General features: G+C 42.9%; 1 protein-coding gene across 2 annotated transcripts in view; it reads right to left on the reverse strand.

Moving 5' to 3' along the window:
* RSPO3 (R-spondin 3) overlaps positions 1 to 20,695 on the reverse strand; it is a 111,134-nt gene extending 90,439 nt beyond the window's left edge. Inside the window, exon 1 of one of the 2 annotated variants that reach the window (XM_082474955.1) lies at positions 13,387 to 20,695. In XM_082474955.1, coding sequence (XP_082331081.1) covers positions 13,387 to 13,483 — 97 coding nt within the window. In that variant the 5' untranslated portion in view covers positions 13,484 to 20,695. The remainder of the gene's footprint in view (positions 1 to 13,386) is intronic. The other variant, XM_082474954.1, reaches the window with a different exon arrangement.
* Between the last annotated feature and the right edge of the window lie 1,523 nt (positions 20,696 to 22,218).

The following is a 22,218-nucleotide window of genomic DNA, read 5'->3' on the forward strand; positions in this document are numbered from 1 at the left end:
GTGTGGGGGGAAGGGGAGATTCCTGGTTCCTGGTCGTATAATTTTAAGCAGCCCTAGATTTTCAGGAAGCTGCTTGCTAGAATATGAAGGGTCTGTATTAACAAAAAGGTACTTCAGTGTGTAGACAAATTCAAGTAAAGTATCTGAACAGCCACTTTCGTTTATCGCTCTTATAAAAATGGCTCTCCATTTGCTTCAGGTTTAAAGTAAAGGGATGGATTCGGTTTCAGAGACCCAGCAAATAAATTGTATATGAGGAAAGAAACTTGTATAGGAAGTGTGAAGGAACACCGAAATCATTCTATGCAGTGGCCCTCAAGGTGCTTAATATATAGAAATGACTTGTTCCTTCCATGAATTGCTGAGTGAGAGAGTCAGCAAGCAAAAGTTAGACAGGAGAGAAGTGAAATCTGCCAAGATAAATGCCAAGATAAATGCAGCAGTGTTTCATAAATTAACTCGGCTGTCTGTGTGTTTGTTTTTTCTTTGGAAGAGCCTAAAATTAAGACTGTTCGACTCATCTTAGTAGTGGTTTAGAATTTGAGGAGTGGATGAGAAAGTAAGTTTGGGCTAGGAAGGGTAGAGAAAATATCCTGCATTGGAAAATCTTGGCAATTTTCATTTGAAATGTGTTCTTATCTGATGAACGATGGTACTTCTGCCCCAAAGTCTGTGAATTAAGTAGTTTGGTTAAGAAATGATTACACAAAGATTTCTGGGTTTGTAAGCTCTCCATTTGTAGTATGGGCAAGATATTAAGTTCAAAGGCAAACAGTTCATGATGAATTCCTAGAACGTCAATGAGGTGTTCACATGGGTACTGAAAATGGTAGAAGTAGCCTGAAATGGTCTGGACCTACTCTTGCTGGAAATCTCCCTTATTCTATTAGAAATTAAACGTTGAGGTATGGGCACATAATGCTCACAAGTCTGAAAACACACATGAATCAGGGCTGGGCCCCGGAGGCTCAGTGCTAGGTAGAATGGCACATGCTATTGATTGTACTAGGGCCAAGGATGCATCGACATGATCTTGCAAGTCTAATTGGCTTCCAAGGGAATCCCACTGATCTATGTTAAAAGTTTGGATTTACATCAAGCTCTGGACAGAAATGGAATGTTGGATGGATGTCTTAGAAATATGCTATAGGAGAGACTGCCCCTTTTAAATTATACTAGTCTTTGTGGAAAGGGCTAAGAGTTAACATCTTGAGGATGGCATGAAATGAGTCTGTGAATTGAGGCCAGAGGGGCTAAGGATGCCGCCTTCAGGCTTTATTTCTTGTTACCAAACAGTAATGAGGGTCCTGTTAAACTTAGATCAACAAATTGCTCATAAATTGGAAAACAAGACTGAATTCTGTACGAAACAAATCTTCAGCAGCTCAGTATGTGCTCATTTAGTTTGTGGCCAAGCAGCACTTGTCTACATCTTCTGTATTGCATGGCAGGAACTACATGCCATCAAAAGGTAGTGAGTGATACAAGTAAATGCAAGGTCACCGTTTTGCTGCTAAATTTCCAAAAGTTAAGATTCTTCAATTCTTAAATCAGCTCATGGTCAAATTTAAGACCAAATAAAATCAAATATATGATTCCACTAAACTGGTAATATCATATTGATAGCAGATCATTATAACTCTTTGATGTACACAGGGCATGAGGTCAGGGTTTATTTGTCCAGTGTTACCTGGAGATTGCCAGTTGCCACAGAAGGCTGGCCAGAATAAGAATCTGACTGCGTGCCTTTCTGTGGATTTAAAATAAGCAATATCACCCATCCACATGTTTAAACAAAGAGAGTCTAAGGCCACAGGCATCTAAGGTCTGAGGTCATAGGAGTACTAAAATATACTGACGTCATTCTGAATCATAAGAGAATGGGAAACTTACCACATTAAGGACAGTGGGAACTCTGTGACTTTGTTCAATTAAAGATCCAGCACATGAGGTGACAGAGTAACCTTGCTGGGTATTTGAGGCAGTGTCAATAGTTTCAAAGATGAACTTTCACTGAGGTTATTAAGCATAGATATATTTGTGCTACTTGAATATTTTCCTATAGAAAGTCTTAACAATCTTCTAATTTCTAGCATATTGAAAGCTTAAAATCAAAGCACCGCTTAGTTCTTAATAATTTTGATTTAGCTGCTTACAGCACCATATTTCAAAATGGTATTGTTTTCAGTAAAAGAAATCCTAAGCTTGCTCTTGGCCTTTTTCCTAGATCTACAGGCTTTAGAGCTCCTGTCCTGTGCAATATACTACTATTTTCTTATTTCCAAATGTTACGTCAGGAATATTATATCTAAATTGACCTTAGGATGTTTACAAAGATCCTTTCCCCCGTCCCTTCCCATCCTAATCAGACACCTCTTGTACAAAGACTCAGACTACATTCCTTGGGTTCTTTTTATCTACTCAGGAAGGGAGGAGGAGAACTTGCAGTGATGACAGCAGGAGTTCTGTATGTGTGCGTCTGCCCTCATGCAGGCAGACAAGGTGGTTTATAAGATGACGGTGATTTGCACTGCGCACGTATACTGGCGACACATTTCCATCTCTTGCATGCTTAGGATGAATAACCTATTGAGGAAAAAAAAAATTGGTGGAAAAGCATTGTTTTCTGGTGGGTTTCCTGCTCTCTGTAACTCATGATTGCTCCCATTCCCTAGGGACAAGTAACTAGGTCTGACCACGGAGCAATGGCTCAAGCGTGCTCTGATGACCCTCCTCCCCAAAAGCCTGGCTTTCCTCAGTCTAATTACTTTTGGCAATTGTGGTTATTGGGATTTGGCCTAGTGACTCACTGGAACCCAAATTCTCCCAAGGAGCCCCCTTAACGAACAGAATTAAGTCTGACAGGAAGCCCAGACGTCCACCTCACTTTTACATGGAGTTTTCCCTGGTTTATGGCAAGGTTTGAACATCGTTCATGGACTAGAAAAGAATAATAAACAAGATTTAATGAAGATAACCACTTAAAGAAGAGCACATTAGGAGAGAAGTAAGAACAGTAAGTTCAAGAATAAACAACCTACTGCAAAACTTAACCCATTAAGATAGAGTTACAACTATGCTATTTATAGTAGTTTTACTGATCACCAGTAGTCAATATAAAGTTAGTCAGTAATTGTAGAAACCATAAAAGAAAAGGATGTTTATTTCTTATTAGAGGCCATTCTCTAACCATTTCATTTTTCCTGAAAACAAAGAGGACTCTAGGGCACCGTCATCTGGTAAGACATGAAAACAGTTGTTTATGATTATGTAGCTTTGAAAAAAAAATTGGGGGTATGCCTGATACCTCATCTTCTATTCACTGCCTCCCTAACCCCTGGTATAGTTCAGCAGCAAGCACCCTCACTCCTGATCGCACCTCTCCTAGCAGCAGGGTTCTTATCTGTGAAAACAGCAGCAGTATCTGTTAAACTCACCATCATGTTCTACTGTGTGCACTCTACTATGTCTTCTTAGACCCTCTGGCTGAGACAATTCTCAATCACATGGTCTTGTCTGCACCAGTCAGTGCCACAAGTTAAACAGTACTCAACTGATCAACAATCTGGGGCTATCAGACTGCTTTATATTTTAAACTACTATCTGTTCGAACGACACATATCTCATCTCTTATCATACTCCACACAAGCCTATTTTTTCTGTCGAACTCTCATGAAACTGGCATTGTTTTCAACAGTTGCTTAGCTGTGAGAGTTATCCTTGAATTAAGGGTCCAGTGGTACTTCTCAGTCTTGGCTGTACCTTAGAATCACCAGGACTACTTTTGAAAATGCAGATGTTCAGGCCCCATCCCCAGAGATTGCTTCATTTGGTCTAAGATAGAGTCTGGCTCTTTTTTTTTTTAAGATCCCCAGGTGATTCTAATTGGAAATCAGGGTTGAAAAATCACTGTGCCAAGGCCCATAAAGCAAGAATTCGGAGTGGAGGATACTGTTAATGCTCATAGTAAAAGTAATATAAATAAGAGATTTTATGAAGCACCATAAAGATAACTTTTCTGGACAGCAAAAACTAGCCAGTGAAATATCTATTGTGGTTATAAATTACAGAGAAGGATTTTGATATTTAACTGCAAAATTATAGATTTTGCCCACATTCTCATGCCTTAGTTAGTCTTCTCTTGGAATTGTGCACCATAGATGGGAAGAATAATCTTAGATTATTTCATATAAACTGTGCTATTCTATTGCTTCTAATGAAAAAAAAATCAGCAACTTTCTATGTTTAAAAACCATCAATAGGGCAGGTTTAAGGAAAGAGAGGAAAAAGGACAGAGAAAAGAGAGAGATGTGGGAAGGAGTATTAGAATACCAGAAGCAACCTCTAGAGTAAATGTTTGAAGAAGACTTGTGGTTTGTTAAATGAGGAGGAAGAGATAATGAGCAAAGAGAGTAAAGGAAAGAAAAAGTGGGGTAGCGTTTGAGAAAACACTCCCATGATTGCTTCAAGTACCAACCCCAGTAGTTGAAGTGACATGAAAAAATCAAAGAAGGACATGGGCTTTGGAGTCAGTCCTGGGCTGGAATCCTAGGTCCACCACATCTTTGTTGAATGACCTCAGGCGACTGATATGGGACTACTGGCACCTGCCTTACAAGGTAAGTGTGAGGACTAATTGAGATAATATCTGCAAAAACATCAAGGACAGAGTCTGGCACTCACAGGTGATTAAAACACAGCAGCTATTTAAACGATAATCATTATCACAATACTCACTTTAACATATAAATATAAATGCATATTAAGACAGAATGTATGTGAATATAACAGTGGTTCTGAGAACTGTGGTACCTCTTTCTTATCATCTAAATGTGGCTGATACTGTCTCTTCTTATATGACAGCCTTTGTCGAGATGACTGTGTGTTCACATATGTGAGGTCCCATTGTATGAGGGTCCCTAACAATGAGAAACTAGCGGCACTTTTTCTTACCAGCTTATCAAGCATATGTTAAGAAAATAGTGTTCTAAAATAAGCATTTCACAAATTCTGTTATTTTATATTGTGTGGTGGTGGTTTGTATTATGTGGTTATAAAATGGGGGCTGCTTTACCACTTACTCTCAGGAATGTGCTTTGTATTGGAGTATAATTATAAATATGCTTACCAGCTAGTTTTCTAAGGACAATTTTTGGGAGTGAATATAGTGCATTGAATTATTATGTATTCATTTTAGAAAGATGTTTTAAGGTGACTAAATGTAATCCCATGCCCCAGCCAAGTGCTCAGAAGAGAAGTAGGAGAACAGACCACTAGAAAGTATAACCTGCTTCCTGACCCAGAAGACCCAACTTGCCTAGAAGAAGCAAGAGAGGGCATGGAACCTGGTTGTTACTGAGGCTAGGCAATTACTCGGTGGGGATGCTGCAGAAGTAGTTCACGTATTATATAGATGGACTGAATTCCTTCAAGTTTCATTCCATCCTGAGAATTTCTTATTTTAAGAGAGCACACTTTGTTGAGAAATCTGCTTGAAAGTAGAATGCTATGAGTAGATGCTAGATCCAAGTGGAACGATATAAAAAATCATTTTTACACCTTAAGGAAACTAATCTTTCCTTACTATAAAGTTTTTCAGGTCTACCTAAGATCCTGTGGCAAAGGAATATCGTTCCACAGGTGATGAGACTTCCAAGTATGACCTTCAAGTGGAAGACTTGGCAACGTAAAATTACCACTCCTGATACCAGTGACCATTTTCTTACGTAGCACAAAAAGGGCTATAAAAATGAGAAACCACAGTTGAAAATGATATATTAGATTCTATAGACAAAGTACCTTAATGTAATTCATCTTATTTTGATACTACCAGTAAAAGTGAGTCTCAATGTCAGCACAGCAAACATTTTAATAACAATAAACAAGAAACTGCCAGATTTTTATCTCATGTATTCAACTATGCCTTTTATGGGAGTAACTCAAAAATGCTTATCTTCAGCTCCTGAAACTCTCTGCAACTTTGATTCAGAGTTACTAAATGCCCTGCTGGCCCTCAAAGACAGCGCAAAAGGAAAATAAGTTTCCTAACAAATCTGCTTGTCTTACTTTCCTGTTCTTTTTGATTATCTCTAATCAAAAAGATAGACATAATTGTTTTTCACCCAGACATGAGTCCTTATAAGCCAAAGTTTAGTGCCAAGTATGGCTCTCTTCCTCTTTTCCCTTCATATGCACTCTCGTGCTCAATCAGTCACTGTCATAGCACAGGGTCTTATAAGCTTAAACCTGGGCCTTTGTACTTGCCGCTTCCGTCCCATCACAGGGCCACTTCTAAACTCCTGTCATGGTAGGGGAGTTCTGATGCATCTTTCTAGCTGGGATTCCAAACCAGCTCCCTGTGACTCTAAGCCCAAGGACAAAATGGACTTGCCAAAAATGGAGTATGTGGATTTATGCTATGGCTATGGTTTTCAGGCACTAGATATTGCGATGGGTGAGGAATATCATAATTAATTCAGTCTCTATGTTGATAAGTTACTTATTAATCTTTATATGATGGATTTACTTATAATAAGTGAATACTTATATTTGTTTGTATTCTTTTTTTTTTTAAGATGACCTCTTTCCTCCTCTCTTTATTTATTTATTTATTTATTTATTTATTTAATGGCTGCATCGTGTCTTATTTGCTGCACATGGGATCTTTCGTTGCCGCACACGGGCTCTTCATTGTGGTGCACGGGCTTCTCTAGTTGCGGACTGAGGGCTTAGTTGCCCCGCAGCATGTGGGATCTTAGTTCCCCGACCAGGGATTGAACTGGCATCCCCTGCATTGGAAGGTGGATTCTTAACCACTGGACCACCAGGGAAGTCCCTTTTTGTATTCTTAATCTTCATCCACTAAACTTGGTTGAATAAAACAACTAAGTTTAGAAGAACTAACTCGCTACTCCTGGTTCATGTTCTTATACCAAAAGATTAAAAGTTGAAGAACCTATAAGAATTGCTTAGATCTAAATTTTTAACCAATCACCTCACTTCACAGATGAGGAACTGCAGCTTAGTGTGGTAAAGGGACTTGTCTGGGTTATTCAGATATTACTAGCAGTGCTAGATGTAGAACCCAGGTCTTCTACTTCTTAGCCTACTTTTCTCAACATACACTGGGAATTCTCCTTCAATGACTTCTTAGGTCTCAGTCTGTACCATGATTTTATGATGTTTGCTGCTATCCATCAAATTCTTAAAGGTCAGATGGAAACCTAATAAGGTAGTATTTTGAAGACTGGGTTAGATACTTGCATAAGGCATAAAGCATAAAAGCAGTTAAAGGCCATTAAATATGTATTTAATTGGGCAATCATCTCCTTTAGTACCATTGAATTTTCCCTAAAAACTTCCAGAACAGTTTTAGTGACAGCAGATGGTAACTAGACCTAGTTACCTAGGTTACCCAGTTACCGAGTTACCTCGCCAAGAATATAAATAAGGCAGAAATATTATCAGAGAAGAGGCACCTGCAGCCATGTTTTTTTTTAAATGAGTTTTTGAAATTATTCAAACTTTTTATATGTAAAAAGAATTCAGGTATTTTGCCTAAAAGTTGCATGTTGTTGAAACATCTTTGGAGCAGAAGATGGGATTTCTTAGCACTCAATGGCATCCTCAGCACCCTGACAATCCTTGAGAATGGAACATTCCATTCTTTTCAGCATTGCTGGTTAAGTACTTTAGTCGGAATGCTAGTAATAGTCCTGAATGGAAAGATCTGATGGACAGAATTAATCAAATAGAAAAAATGGGCAGCGTCTTTTACAGATGTGTATTTTATACTTTATATGTTTTGTTAAGGTATAACTGCAAAGCATTTCAAATTTACTAGGTTGGCCAACAAACGGTAAATTTTAAGATAATCGAATCATTTTAAACCTTAAGAAAAAATTCACAGTCAAGAAAGCAACCCATGTTTTTCCTCAAAATCAAAAGCAAGGCAAAAAATATCTATATAACTTATGATGCGACACTTTTTCAAATGATCATTCTCAAAAGAATGCCAGTGTATGATGCACGGTTCAGAGAAGAAATAGTCTTAACCAAGTAAAACATATAATTTCAACACACTGTCTTACATGATCCTTACCATGCTCTCAAAACTGAATGATGTTTTCCTAATGGTAACCAAAGTTGATTCTTACATTTCATGAAACATAATACCCACTCTGATGGCATTTCAAGAATTCACTGCTTGGAAAAGGATGTTTTGGGGGCTGGGGAGAGTGAATAGTGAGGAAGTGGGAAGAGAGGTCAGGACAACGTCCAAAATGAAACATTTGGATAGAGATAAAGAGGGGAAAGATGATTTAGAAAACTGCTGTATGTGGAATAGTTTTATTTTTTGATAGTTCATTCTTATAATTGCAGAGGGATCATGTGGTCTTAACTCTACAAACGTTTCTGACAACACACAGTATTCTATCAATAATATATAGAATTCAAAAGAACTATTGCATTTTTTAAAAAAGATTAACCATTTAACTAGAAAATATTTGAGATACTCAGTAGCAATCTGGAGATCTCTGTCCAGATTAAAACAGACTAAAACGATCAGATGACTAATACACTTGTTTTGTAGTAGTGTGGCAAGAGTTTCCCCATAATAACTTGAAAATCAAATTTAACTACATGCTGTAATTTCCCATTCATCACTTTCTGGGGAACTAATTTGTAGAATATTGAATTCCAGGAAATATTTAATGGAGAAATGATTCAACAAAACTTATCTACTTGCAAGTTAAAATACCGTTCATATTTCATCCTTAAAAATATTGAAGTAATGCCATTAAATCAATTTTATGCTTATTATATTCTCAATTACTTTACATAGAATAACTTGGGACTAAAAAGACAATATTCAAAAATTATCATCCTTAATGTTCTTAATAAAATCCTTTTATTGAAGTAATAAAGAATTAAAATAGTATAACAAAGAGATACTTTAAGAAACAATTTTGATAGTGTAATGATGATTAAATTAGAATTCACAAAAATAAGTGTCTTTTGTTTATATTTAGATGTTGCCATTAATGCCTAAGAGTTTGAATTTGGGGCTTGGATTCATACAGATATCACATGATATGTTGCAGAATATACTTTCTCTAGCAAATTTTACTCATATCTTCATCTATTAAACAGTGTTTCACTCAAAAACAAGGTAGACTGGTGACAAAAGTAGACAGGTGAAAAAATGCATTGTAGCCAATATCCAAACTATACACTTTCATTCAAAATTAATATGACAAAATGCATAATAGAATGAAAGATTTTTCTGTCTTGTAGTTAGCCTATTATTTTCCAGGTTAGCTGTGTAATCATCAAGAGTGTATCAGAATCTCAAAGAATGGCTTAACATCCAAAATGGTATCATGAGCAATGACCACTGTATTCCAGTAAATCGGTTTTCATTTTATCACCATTAAAATGATTTCTCTTATGTTCTTACTCCTTTATTTCAAACATCTTTATGAAAGATTTTTAAAAGTTTTATAGATTGTGCAATGAGTGCTTGGTAATTATTATGCCTATAATGGCTTTTCAAAAGCTGGATCTATCTGGAATCTAAGCAATTAAAAACCAATTAATAGATGGCATCAAATAAAAAGGGTACTACAGTGGCATCTGATGTTTCTCACAATAGTCTTCTGGCATAATATGATCCTACAATGTCTTCTTAATAACTAAATAATATTATATTATATTTAGCAAGCTTCATTATCACTATCAGGTATTTAACTCTTTGACATTGGTCATTAATGTATAATACATATAAATATCGTTCAAAAATTTCCAATTAGAACAGCTTATTCTACAAACATAAGATAAATGGTGGTTTTGAGACCATCAGATTTATTATTTAACACGCCTGACATCTTCTCTCTGACGTGGGCCAACATATAGCATAAATAGCAGGAGATAAGTTCCATTTAGTAGCTGTATGGCTTTGTATAGGTTACTTAGCCTCTGTTTTTTGGGTTCTTTCCCTGTAAAATGGGGATATTAATACCTGCTTCTATACTTCAAGTGGCTATTTAGGGACCCAAGTGAATAACTCAAGTGAAAGTGTGGTGCAATTGTACGGTACTGCGGTTATTATGGCACATATAACCTTTACTTTTATTAGCAGATAAGCTAGTATTCAGAAGCTGATTGTACCAAGCAGCAAAGGCTGAGCTGGAAATGAGTTCAAAACTCCATTCAGGATTCTTTATTTAACATCCTCTGAAAACATTTCTGGTTGAGGATTTTTGAATAAGGATTGCATTTCATTTTTATCTTGAGTAAATTCAACTTAGTCAACTCTAGGAGCTGTATATGAATCCAAGCAGGTAAAAAAGTTATTGAGTATTTATTCATCCATAACATAATAGATATTTTTTTAAAGTACAAAACTCCTGTTTAAAATGTTATTGTTTCTATAAGAGGAAATAGGATCACTAGTTTGCAACAAAGTAGAGATAAATGGAATAGCAGTTCCTTGAGGGAAACAGGAGATTACTGATATAGATAGCTGTATCTGCTTTATCTGCGGATTAGCCATGGTTCCTTAGACTTGATAATATTTAACACTGCAAATGAACATGTTTTTGCAAGAAACTTTTCTACCAAAACATTCAAGAGACCACTTTAAAAACTCTGAAAAATAGTTCTTACACCCCAAATTTCTATCATTAGTTAAGATTTAAAAGTTTAGGAGAGTGAAGCTATTTATCTATAGGCCAAAAGGTTAAATACCTTAATTGTCTCTTGAAGCAAAAATAGGAAAGACCGTTTCTTTCTAGAATACCTTTGACTACTACCTTATTTTTCATTTAAACAACTTTTTCCCAGTCCCTATTTGAGAAAACGTTTTTTTCAGAGATTTCCAAAGAAACGAGTTTGTACACCTGCAATTTGACCTTGATTTTCTGGACCTTACCCTCTACTCCTTCCCCATTCTAAAAAAACCAAAACCTAACAAACAAACAACAAACCCCATGCTGCACCTGCCAAGAGAGTCTCCTCTGTCTCCTCGGAGAACGCAAGGGGTCGCCCCTCTCCCAGGATTGCATCAGCAAACCCCAGGAGCAAAGGCAGACTCAAGTGTGAAGGAGCAAGGAGCATCCCCTGCTAGGGGAGCTCTCTCCCGGCCCCACACCCACCGAACAAACGGAATTTCAACACAATTCCACCCACTCCCTTTCTCATCCCCACTACACAACAAGAGGGCGCCTTTGACTTGGCCTTGAGAAGATTAAGGCAGATCAAAAAGCAGCTCGCCTTTGGACTCTGTAAATCCTCTCTAATCGGAGCCTGGGGGTGCTCCATCCCCCCTCTGCTCCCAGAAGACTTGGGGCAGCACCACTGGGCAGCTTCCTGCACCGCTGTCCTTGCTGGGGGGAAGTGAGAACGAATGGATGGCCAGCTTTCTTTCCGGTGTCTTCCATCAGAAACAGGGACCCCCAAACTGCAATCGGAGACCACTCTGACACTCAGGACCCCGTCCCTCCCCTGCGATTGTGTGGCTCCTGGCCCCGGGGTCCTCAGTGGGGTGAAGGAGGGTGTGGGCCATGGGCGCCGGGTGGGCACTGGCTGGAAGAGGGATGGAAAGCAGGAGGCTGCGCTTGTGCCCAGCATCCCTCTCTCTCCCCACCGACCCGCGATTCAGTTCCCCTGGCCGGACTCTGCGAGAAGGGGACCTGGGGACCGCCAGAAGCGAGGGCAAGTCTCGAGCTCTAAGCCACTTCTTTTGGGAGGCGGCCGCAAGTCTCGAGTGAAAGGGTGAGTGGAGGAGTTTCGAAGAATACAACCATCCAGAGGCCAAGCATAATAAATCGGATGCCCCGACGTGCTTAGATTAGGCCCTCCTGCCCCCCGCTACGCGATCCTAGAGGCGCTGAGGCCGGGCGGGAGCCCCTGGAGCTTTGGTACAGCGTTTCTTAGAAGCAATTTTCAGGTGAATCAAACCTTGTCTGCCCTAGGCAAGCGGCACAAAGGGAGCTTTCAGGGGTCCCTCACGTCCAGAGACAGGGCACGAACTGTGGCGGAGAAGCTATTTCTAAAATCTCCATCTCACACAAGACTGTGCTGTGTCCTCTGCGCTGTACCCGAGCTTGCCCCCAGGGGCTTCGCGGGCCAGCGATCCGAGGTGGCTCTGCGCGCGGGACCAGGCGCCGCCAAGCGTCATTGGCTCCTGGGCGGCGGAGGTCCGAGTCGGTCAAGGCAATAGCATCGCTCTCTGCGCCCCGGGAAGTTTTCTCCCTCCCAGTCCCCACCAGCGACCCCCACGCTGGAGCCAGGGTCGCCCTCGGTTCTATCTGCGAAGGAACTCCCCACGCCTGCACATACGCCGGAGCGGAGCGGCCAGCGCGCCGGGCTACCCAGGGGCAGGGAGAGGTGCCTTTCTCGGGTCTGTCTCCTCATCTACGGAAGACGCCACCTTGAAACAGACCAACCCGGGTTGAGGGTGCCCTGGTGGGGGGGCGGTGCCCGTTTCATCCCAGCTAGGGCACTGTCCTAGGAAGTCTTCACAAGCCAACCATCCAAGTAACTGGAATCGGGATAAGGGGCAGCGAGGAGGCGAGCCTGAGTCTTTAGGGGAACCCCACCCTCAGTGTGTGTGTCTGCCCCAGGGGACCCACTTGAAAGGGCCTGAGACGGTAAAAGCGCTCACGCGTGACAGGCAAGATTGTAACTGGAAACCTGGCACCTCCAGCTCCCAGCGGCCGGTTCGGCAGCCCTCACATCCCCCGTACTGGGACGCCGAGCGTCTCCTTAAGCGCGCAGGCACGCGAACCCCGAGCGCCCCGCGCGCCCTTCGGTTCCACTCGTGCGTGGCTGGGGGTAGAGCGGCCGCGCAGGCGCTCGCTCGCCATTTCCCGAGGGGCGGGAGAGTTCCTCGCGACCCCAGCGCCGCGGGAGGACCTTGCGAGGTCTCCCCAAGCGAGGCGGCGACGCAAGGTGAGCGGGCGCCGCGGCCGCGCCTTCCCCGGCGGGAACTCAGTGGTCAGGGGCGTCCAGCCGTCCGGGCGTCCGTGATGCCTGGGGGCTCGAGGCCCCCGTCCAAGTCTCGGGAGGAAAGCACAAATCCCTCGAGCTAGTCTAACGAAGGGCCGAACTTTTCCGCGAACCTGAAATTATGAGGGTGCGGGAGCCACCTTAGCGCCGGGTCCGCCGGACTCTGGCACCCAGAAGGATGCGGGGGAAGAGAGGGGCGCGGAGAGAAAGGCGTGAAAGACGCCAACACAGGCGCCTAAGCTGTTACCTCCTCTCGAGGCGTGGGGTGCTGGGTGGGAGGACCGCTGCCTCTGGGAGCCGACTCAGGACAGGCAAAGCGACCCGACAGGTGAACGCGGCGGGAGGGAGCAAATGCGTAAAAAAGCCTGCACTTACTTCTTCGCTGGCGCCTTCCCCGGGAGGCGTTTTGGCTGCCGATGTATTCCAAAAAGTTCAAAATGATAAAAAAACAAGAAATCAGTCGCAAGTGCATAGTAACCCAGTAATATTTCCCTTCCTTTTCTCCTTTTTCTTTTGATTGTTAATTAATATTGAATGTTTTAGAAATACACGTAGGTGTTAGGCGTATATGGAGAGCAAGAGAGAATCCAAGCAGCGGACTCCTCCACTCAGATCCGATAGGCGAGCTGGGATGGCAAACGAAGCGGGTCGGGTGGTCAGGGAAACCAACTACTGTACTTTCAAACTATCCGAGCCCTGAGCTGCGGGGGCTCCCGTACGGTGGCTGTCAGTGCCGCAAGTGAGGGTTCCAGAAGCAGCGAGCGGCCTCGCCAGGGCGGCCGCAGGTAGCATGGTGCGCGGCGGCGGCGGCCGCGGGCGGGATCCGGGTGGGCGGTGGCGACGGTGGCGGCCCCTTGGGCTTAGAGGTTGCTGCGGCAGCGGCGGGGGCCCCGGGAGCGGAGGGGAGCGGGCGCCGTCAGCACCGCGGCCATGGCCAAGGGGCGGCGGAGAGACCCCGAGCTGCTTCTGCTGTTCGCGAGCAGGAGCCGCTCCAGTGGTGGAGGGAGGGCGAGAGGGTGGGTGGGAGGGAGGGAGGGAGGGACGGGGCGAGGGGGGGGGAGGGGAGGGGGATGGCTGCTGGGGGCGGGGGGAGCTCGGGGGCGGGGAAGGAAACTGCTGGAGCAACAACCCTGAGCGACCTCAATAACTTTCAATTTCAAGAGGGAAAGAGGGAGCTGGAAAAATACAGGCGTCGCGATTTGGCAGAGGGACGGGAAGAGGCGCCTAAGGGGTCCCGGGTCTGCGGCGGAGCATCTCTGGACACTGCAAAGAAGGCGGGAGAACAGGAGCCGGAGGGAGTGGGGGGAGGCACTGCGTGCCCCGAAGAGCCCCTCTTCAGAAGGGTCGCGGTCGTGGGGAGAGGCGGGCGCGCTCGGGCTGAGACCGTGGAGGTGGACGGGCCAGCGGCCGCGAGACTCCCCCCTCCCCGCCCCCGACGCCGGCCGGTCTCAACCGCCTCAGGCTGGGCGCACCCCGCTCCCGGGGGCCCGCGTCCCGGCTCCCTCGCGCCTCCACTCCCGGCGCCGGCGCGCAACCACTGCCCCAGGGAAGCTCGCTTCTCGCCCCCTTGGCAGATCGCTGCAGGGTTTCTGGCTGAGGACTCCTTCCCAGCTTTCTTGAGCCCCTCCTCTGTTGCTTTTCTCCTTTCCTTTCTTTCTTTCAGCAGAAGTAGCTGCAGCTGGGCGCCGGGCGGGTGGTCCAGGGGAAGCTCAGGGGGCACTGGTGGTCAGGACGGCCGCCCGTTACCTGCCCGGAGCGGGTAGGACTCAGAGGTGTGTGCGCTCACACACCTTTGGAAATCCAACTGTGCTGCGACTTTCTCCCAAACGGAGTCTTTGCTGAGCCTCTGGAAGATTCCTCCTCCCCTCAGGCAGTTCCCTCCGCAGTCTGCTTGCCCTCGCCCAGCGCCGCTCTCTCTCTCTCTCTCACTCTCCGTCTCTCAAATCTTCTCGAGATCTCTTGTGCAATTTGGTTTCTCATCTGGGGGACTGGGAATGAGATTTGGAAAGATTTTTCCCGGCTTGGGGAGGAGAGGAGAGGGTCCACTACTTCCTTCTGTTCCAAGTTCAGGTAGGGGCCCTTGGCAGCGAAAAATAAGGTTCGTTGGTCCACCCCGGGGTGGGAAAGCCGAGGGCCGGCCCTTCAGAGCGGGGTGCACACCCTGGCTCTTATTAGTCGGTGGTAGCTTCCCACCTCTTTTCGCCAGTAGCACAAGTCGAAGAGCTTCCAGTAGTTTCTGAAGAAGTATTTAGTTGAAAGTCACAAGCCCCCAAAGTGATTTTTAACATAAATCTGTCCTATGTGTTCTATTACACAGACTGTCTCAAGGACTGCACTCTACAGCATTACAGTTTTACACAGCCCCAGACTTGAGAGGTGGCTTTGAAAAAAGTCCCTGATTCAAAGACACCTTGCTAATTCTTATGCTCAAATAATTTAGGTTTAGAAAATAGCTAAAGCCTTGCAGGAACAATTAAGATTTGTATTTCTCTCTCTTTTATCTATTTGTAACCCCTATTACCGGATTGCCTTAATTTCTGTGTTGATAAATGAGAGGAGAGAAGAAGGTGATTGCGTCTAGCCATTCCATTTTCAAGCTTGCAGTGCTTCAAATTCTTGTGTCTGTGAAGACGTCAATGGTGTAGCTGTTATACATCCCAAAAGTGAGGATTGAGGAGGTGAAATGGCCTGGAAGCAAAAGGAAGGGAACATGAAATAGGCACTCCTGTCAAGGTGCTAAAAATTAGAATCTGAGAGACTGGGTCTTCCCATATGAATTCCTTAATTAAATATCATTTATTACTTTGTATACCTGTATTGGAATTTTGGAGGCAGGAATAGTTTTCTTTAGGTTCTTTATTATGGGGAAGACAACAACCCATCAAGATTATGATTTGGGGCTTAATTAAAAATTCCCATTTGCAAGATTTCTGTTTCTGTGGTGGAACTGCATTTTCCATACATCATACACACACTCCCTTCCTTTATCTGTTGCATAATGTCCAGTTGAGAATGACCGAGTTTATTACTTTGAACCAGAGAAGTTGCAGACAACAGGACAATTCCAATAATGATTATCCAAAAAAGAAGCTACTCTACTTTTCTATGCCCGTCTCAGTCAGCTTTGCTTTCCTTCTTAATACCTCAGATCCTGAATATCTGCACCATAAAACGTGGGGGATTTAAAGGCTGTGGGAGGCTCCCTTTGAAAAGGACTCCAGAGACGGCCTTTCTAATCCGGGATACTTGAGCCGGATGGGATGAGATTGCAAAAGGGGATGTAAAAAAGCAATTTTGTGAACAAGTTCAGGGAAATAAACACGAAGAAAGAATTTACTTTTTTCACTGTGTGTTGTGCAGACATATGTTAGTTTGGATGAGGACAGGAATGGGCGTGTAAATAAATAAACACACACAGTGAGAAGCTGCAGTTCTTGAGCCATCCCAGAAAAGAACTAGATGCAGTGGGCAGGAAAAGCTTGTCAAGGAATAAGTGCTGCTCTGAGGAAACATAAGGAAAACATTAAATAAATGGCGAGTGTATTCTTTCTCTCTTGACACTATGCTTTAGAATAACTTTTTCCTGATCCATGTTACCGTTCTATTAAATGTGTATTTACTTGCCTGGCTGAGCCTTGCGTCCCTCGACTGTCCTTACAGCTTATGGAAAGCTTGCCATGGCCTATTTTGTGCAACATAGCACTTTTTTTTTTTTTTTAAATCAAGAAAACAGCGCTCACAGAAGCCTGTGGCTGCCAATGAATTCCAGGGCCCAAGCCTAAAGCAAGTTAAAAACCATAGGCTCAGCATAGAAGTCAACATTTGCTTGCTATTTTTCTCCAGAAAACATCAAAGTCCCAGGGAGTTTAGATAACCAGGAGTTTGAGTCGGGCCAGGAGAACAGAATAGTTTTGGACAAAGATACAGGGTTAAACACATCCAGACTAGTTATGGCAACTTCTCATCTCTCCTTTTTCTACCTCCCCCACCAGGCAGTGACAACAGTAACAAGTTATTTTTGTCACTTGCAGCAGTGGCACTTTAAGGAAAGAAAATGATTGTCATATTGTTGAATCCATACTGCAAATATGTGAGAGGGGGCTGTGCTCCAGAAAGAGAGAGCAAGCCCAATAGTTTGGAATGGTACATAACTGGTAGTGATGAGAGATGTTTGGCAAAGTTCGGGCTGACATCAGTCATTATACCACAGAGCTAACATGCAGATCCTGAAAATGCTCAACTCTCCAGTTACTCAGATCCGGAGGCATATGAGTGAGTAAGTCAAGCAGGGTCCTCCGGGTGGTGTCTGTGTAACTGATGCAGCTAGAAGTCATCCCTGAAATAGAGAGCAGACAGCAGTATTTAAAAGCCATTGAAATGAGTAGATGAAGGAAACTACTATTTTTAGAGAGAGAAATAAAGGAGACAGAATTATTATAGCAATTTTAAAAATGACTAAATGGTTATATAGCACTAAGAACATGAGAAAATCAAGACCCATGATGAATTACTTTCTGTCAACAAGAAAGAATGTTCTTCCTCCCAGATGAAGTTATGGGACACTTATAAAATTGTGGTGAGCACTGGCTGGTGTGCCTATTTTTAAAAACTTTCACGAATCAGTTCTTTGCTGGGCTCATTTAAAAAGTGAGTATCTGGTAGTACTTAAGATAAATTATTTACTACCTCAGAAAATTTTGTTTGACTACAGAGTTTTAACAGAAAGAGGCTGTGTGTTGTGGTAAGAAGGGCAAGAAATCTAGGGATCAAGGTGAGTCCTTGTTCTGAATTAATTGTTGTGTTTCAGCTTTCTATATCTGAAAAATGAGGGAATTCAAGTAAATCATCTCCAAAGTCCCTTTTAGCTCTGAAAATAATGGCAATATATCCAAAAAAGAAAGACAGACTTGTAACTGCAAATGTCAACGCTATTTCTAGTTATGTGACATCACATCTTTCACTTACGGAATTATGTTTAACTGAATAGGTCCAGATTTAGAAATCTGCCTGTAAACACGTTGATTTTCTGGAAATGCCTAAACCATTACAAGAATCCTAGATGACGCTGGCCTGGCAAATTAGGTCCAGGACTAGTTTAATCTGTCTAGATGTCTCTAGACTTTGGGACAAGGAGGAACACATTTTAAACCTCGGATTCTGGGCAGACGCCCATAGAGATTAGGGAAAAGGACTTTTGCACCTCATGGAGATACTACTCAATCTCCTTTTGTTTTTAGGGATTGTAAGTGAGGAAGGAACATGGATTTTACTGAGTGCGGCCTTTCCTTTTTATTCTGTGTTAGTCCTTTCTTTTTCCTACTCATATCTTTGGATGAGGACTGATATCCATGTCTCCTTTGTCCCAGGAAACGCTTCAGAAAGTCAACAGTGAAGCTTGAGTGGCTGTGGTCACAGACTTAGGCTGAAGGATTACTGTCGTCAACGACATACAAGTCCGATAAGATGTCGTGAGCAAGGCTACATGAGGGATAATTTTATTGAGCAACTTTTTTGCAGTTGCTCTTGCATGTGTTATCTCAAAACAGCCTCAAAACACATTGTTTCCTAGATGAGACAACGTAAGCCAGAAAGATAAAGTTGCTTGCCTAAACTTCTGTAGAAACTATTCTGGTTATATTACCCCAACATCTATTTTCTCTGCCCTTCCTGACCCCCAGGATGTTGATTTCTATGGACAAATCCCCAGAACTTTCTTCCTCTGATTCCTGGTTGAGTTCAGTCAGTGAGGGCACCAGCAGGAGATCAGAGTATGGGAGGAAAGAGCGATTCTGCTCCCTCCCTTCTTCGACATCATTCTGGAAATGGCTGTATCCCTAGGGGTGACCACAGCTCCGTCAAGCAGCCCCTTTTCTATGGCCCTAGTTCTTAACCAGGTTTCAATAACACCATTGACTCTCCCTGCCTCTTTACCTAGGAGTGGAAATGGCTAGTTCCTGGGTGCCTTAACATCTCCTGTTGTTTCCCTTCCCTTTGTGCTATTATAAATAGTCCTTTTTAAAAGTATCTTCCAAAAATTCTTGCGGGGTCCTGAAGTGACACGTAAGTGTCAGAGCTGGGTCTTGAAACCAGGTCATCTGACTTAAAGCCAGTGCTTTTTCTACCATGTCGTCTGGCCTTTCCAGAGGAATGCACTCTGATTAAAACTGAGTTGGGTGAAGGGGAGGGAAATAGAGGAGGCTGCAGGGTTATAAGCCAGGAAGGCTTCGCAAGTAAAGAAGCAGGCATACAGCAGACATCAGAGCATGGCTGTGGGCTAAACCAGAGGGAAAAACTAGAGTCAGAATGGCAAGGAGCAAAGTGAAGTTCGTGTTCAAAATTGTAGCCAGGTATCAGCAACAAGGTGATACATAGGAAGGGAAGGAGCAAGGTAGTCAGGATACAGCAGTAGCAAAAGATAATGTTGATTTTAAGGCTGTTTTGAATAAGTCATTTTTTATATTTATTTTTTCCTGCTAGGTCTAAAACCAGTCTTTTACAATCCATAGGTGAGTGAGGGTACTCTATTGGAAAGGGTAGTGAAGGGTGGCAGCTAAGGTAAATCAGTCATCCCTTCATTCCACAAATGTATATTGATGGTGCCTGCTATGAGTGACTCCAGGCTGGACAAAGAAGCAGAGACTTATGCATGGTCTTTAAGACAAGAATATGGAAGGGATGACTATATAGGTTGTATTGGTGCTCTGGTTAAAAACAATGTTATGGTTTATGACAGAAATAAAATGGCATGTAGAGGCATAAAAGGGCATGTTCAACAACAAGCTTTAAGGAAACATTCATCAAAGCAACTCTATTAAAAAACAAAACAAAACAAAAACAATCTCTCTCTAGCTATATATTTACCTATCATTTATGGTTTACATTTGTTGTTACCAATGCATTTGGGTAGCTACTTTTGGTCAGCTGGTTACCCTTATTTCAGCATTCACTGGACATGTGGCAAGCACCACGCTAGGCTCCAGGGATACAAAACTATGAGCACTAGGGCCTTGCCCTCCAGTAGAACACCCTCAGTGAGGGAGACAGCCACATAAACCATTAAAGCTTCCACGAGATAAATGCTATGTGATAAGGCTGGTGGTATGTTGTGGGAAGAGGAAAAAGGAACAATGCTTTGGGGAAAGGGGTGGGAGATAAACTCTGTGTCTAAGACGGGCAGCATTTAAAGGACTAATGGTGAGTTTTAAAATGCGGATAAGGAGGGATTCCTTCCCTTGCTTAGGCTGGCCCTAATTCCGAGGTGGAAGGATAAGCTCTCCTTCTATCTTGTTTTGTGAAGGTCGGTGGTCAAGGTTGGCTGCCTGCTTGCTAGGGAGGCAGCCATGCTCCTGGAGTGGTATCAGGCCTCCTCCTCCTCCGGCAATTCAATGTGGCTCAATATTGACTATGTGGGAGTGTTGTTAATGGCTGATACCTATGCAGGGGTCTTTGTGGGTTAATGATTTGACCAGTTTACTGTAGCTGCACTGTGGGTAGATTCCTCTCATGGGAGAAAAATGACATGTCATTTCTCCAATTTCTTCTAAGTGTTTGAGTATATTTAGAGTAAGCAACAAAAAACTGAAGGTCAGCCTTCCTAGGTGTCTGGCAGCTCTCATTCTCCCACCCTAGCCCCAGCGCTCCACCATCCGCTACACATTCTGGTATTTCTTTGCAACATGTTCTCCCAGACAGGGTTTTGGTCACCCAACCTTACCCAAACGTCCCCTGCTGAGTCTCGTCCATCGGGCAATCTAGCCCTCCCTGCTTTAGAAGCGCCCTACTCTGAAACCTAACCCTAGCTCACACGTTAGTGATGGCAGGGGTCCCCAACCGCGGCCTGTTAGGTACCGGCCGCACAGCAGGAGGTGAGGGTAGCAGGAGGTGAGTCGGGGCGAGCAAGCAAAGCTTCACCTGCCGCTCCGCATCGCTCTCACTGCTGGCTGAACCATGCTCCCCACCGCTGCGACCGTGGAAAACTTGTCTTCCACCAAACTGGTCCCTGGTGCCAAAAAGCTTGGGGACCGCTGTAAAGGATTAGCTTAGCTCTGCCATTCTTTCTTTCTTCTCTACCCTCACATAAACCTTTCTTTCTAGAAACATATTTTGATTTTGATTTCATGTTGGCCTGGGTGGTATGCCCCAGATGTAGGGAAGATGTAAGGCTACTTTTTCTCTATGTGGGCATACGACTGTACATATTTTTCATCTGTCTAGTCCCATTGCTGAAATTGTTCACATGTATACTACTTGAAATCATCATAATTAAAAATTTATTTAAATGCAAATATTCCCAAGAAAGTTAAGAATGAGTGAATTATTTTAATTAGATTGTTTTTTCTTAACAGATCTCTGACATGTGGCAAGGGAAGAAGGTCCAACATGTGCAGGGCATTATGAAACATGAGTATGTGGAGACTTGTGTTGAATAAGGACGCTCAGTGACTATGGGAGGTTGAAAAGTAAGGGCAGAAACAGAAGCTGAAAGAAAAAGCAACAGAAGGGGCGGTGTGACTGTTTCAAGGATGAACTTAGTTTTCTAGGGGTGACCCAATGAAGCATTAACAAAAATGTAAGTTAGACACCTTATTGCAATTCCCTTACCATAGGAGGAGATTATGGCAAAGATTAAACAATGGATTGTTCTGAAAGTAATTTAAAATTCCCTGATACAGCTTCACCTGAGAGTAGGCATGTCCTATGACTTAGGAAAGAAGAAAAATTGTACAGAAAGTGCTCTGAAGATTGAAAATAGATGAGTATATATTCTTGAACACAGAAAGGTGAGGCAAAACATACTATGCCATTTTTACGTTTTATCCATTTTCTTTTAAAAATTAATTGTTATCAAAATTGCTGCTATTGTTGATACTTTTTAGTGAGAATTATATGAAAGGATTTTCTCTGATATGAATAACTTACAAATGCTTAACTGGGGGAACCCTCAATGACAACATAGATATTTCTGATTGTATACTAGGACCCATGCTACATTTTAAATAAAGACTGTACCAGCTAATGAAAAACATTTTAATTTATAGCCCTGAAGTTTAATATTCTACATTGCTTAATTTGAAGATACCAATTTTGAAAATGTTAAGCACATGAATTTTTCATTCTCTTGAAAATTATGTTGCCCTGCGGCTACTGTATCTATTGAATCAAGGCCATTTATTATTTGTGGGTTAGGGCAGATATCACCTAGACCAC

Source organism: Balaenoptera physalus, assembly GCF_965194825.1.
Source record: "Balaenoptera physalus genome assembly, chromosome: 9".
Taxonomy (NCBI): domain Eukaryota; kingdom Metazoa; phylum Chordata; class Mammalia; order Artiodactyla; family Balaenopteridae; genus Balaenoptera; species Balaenoptera physalus.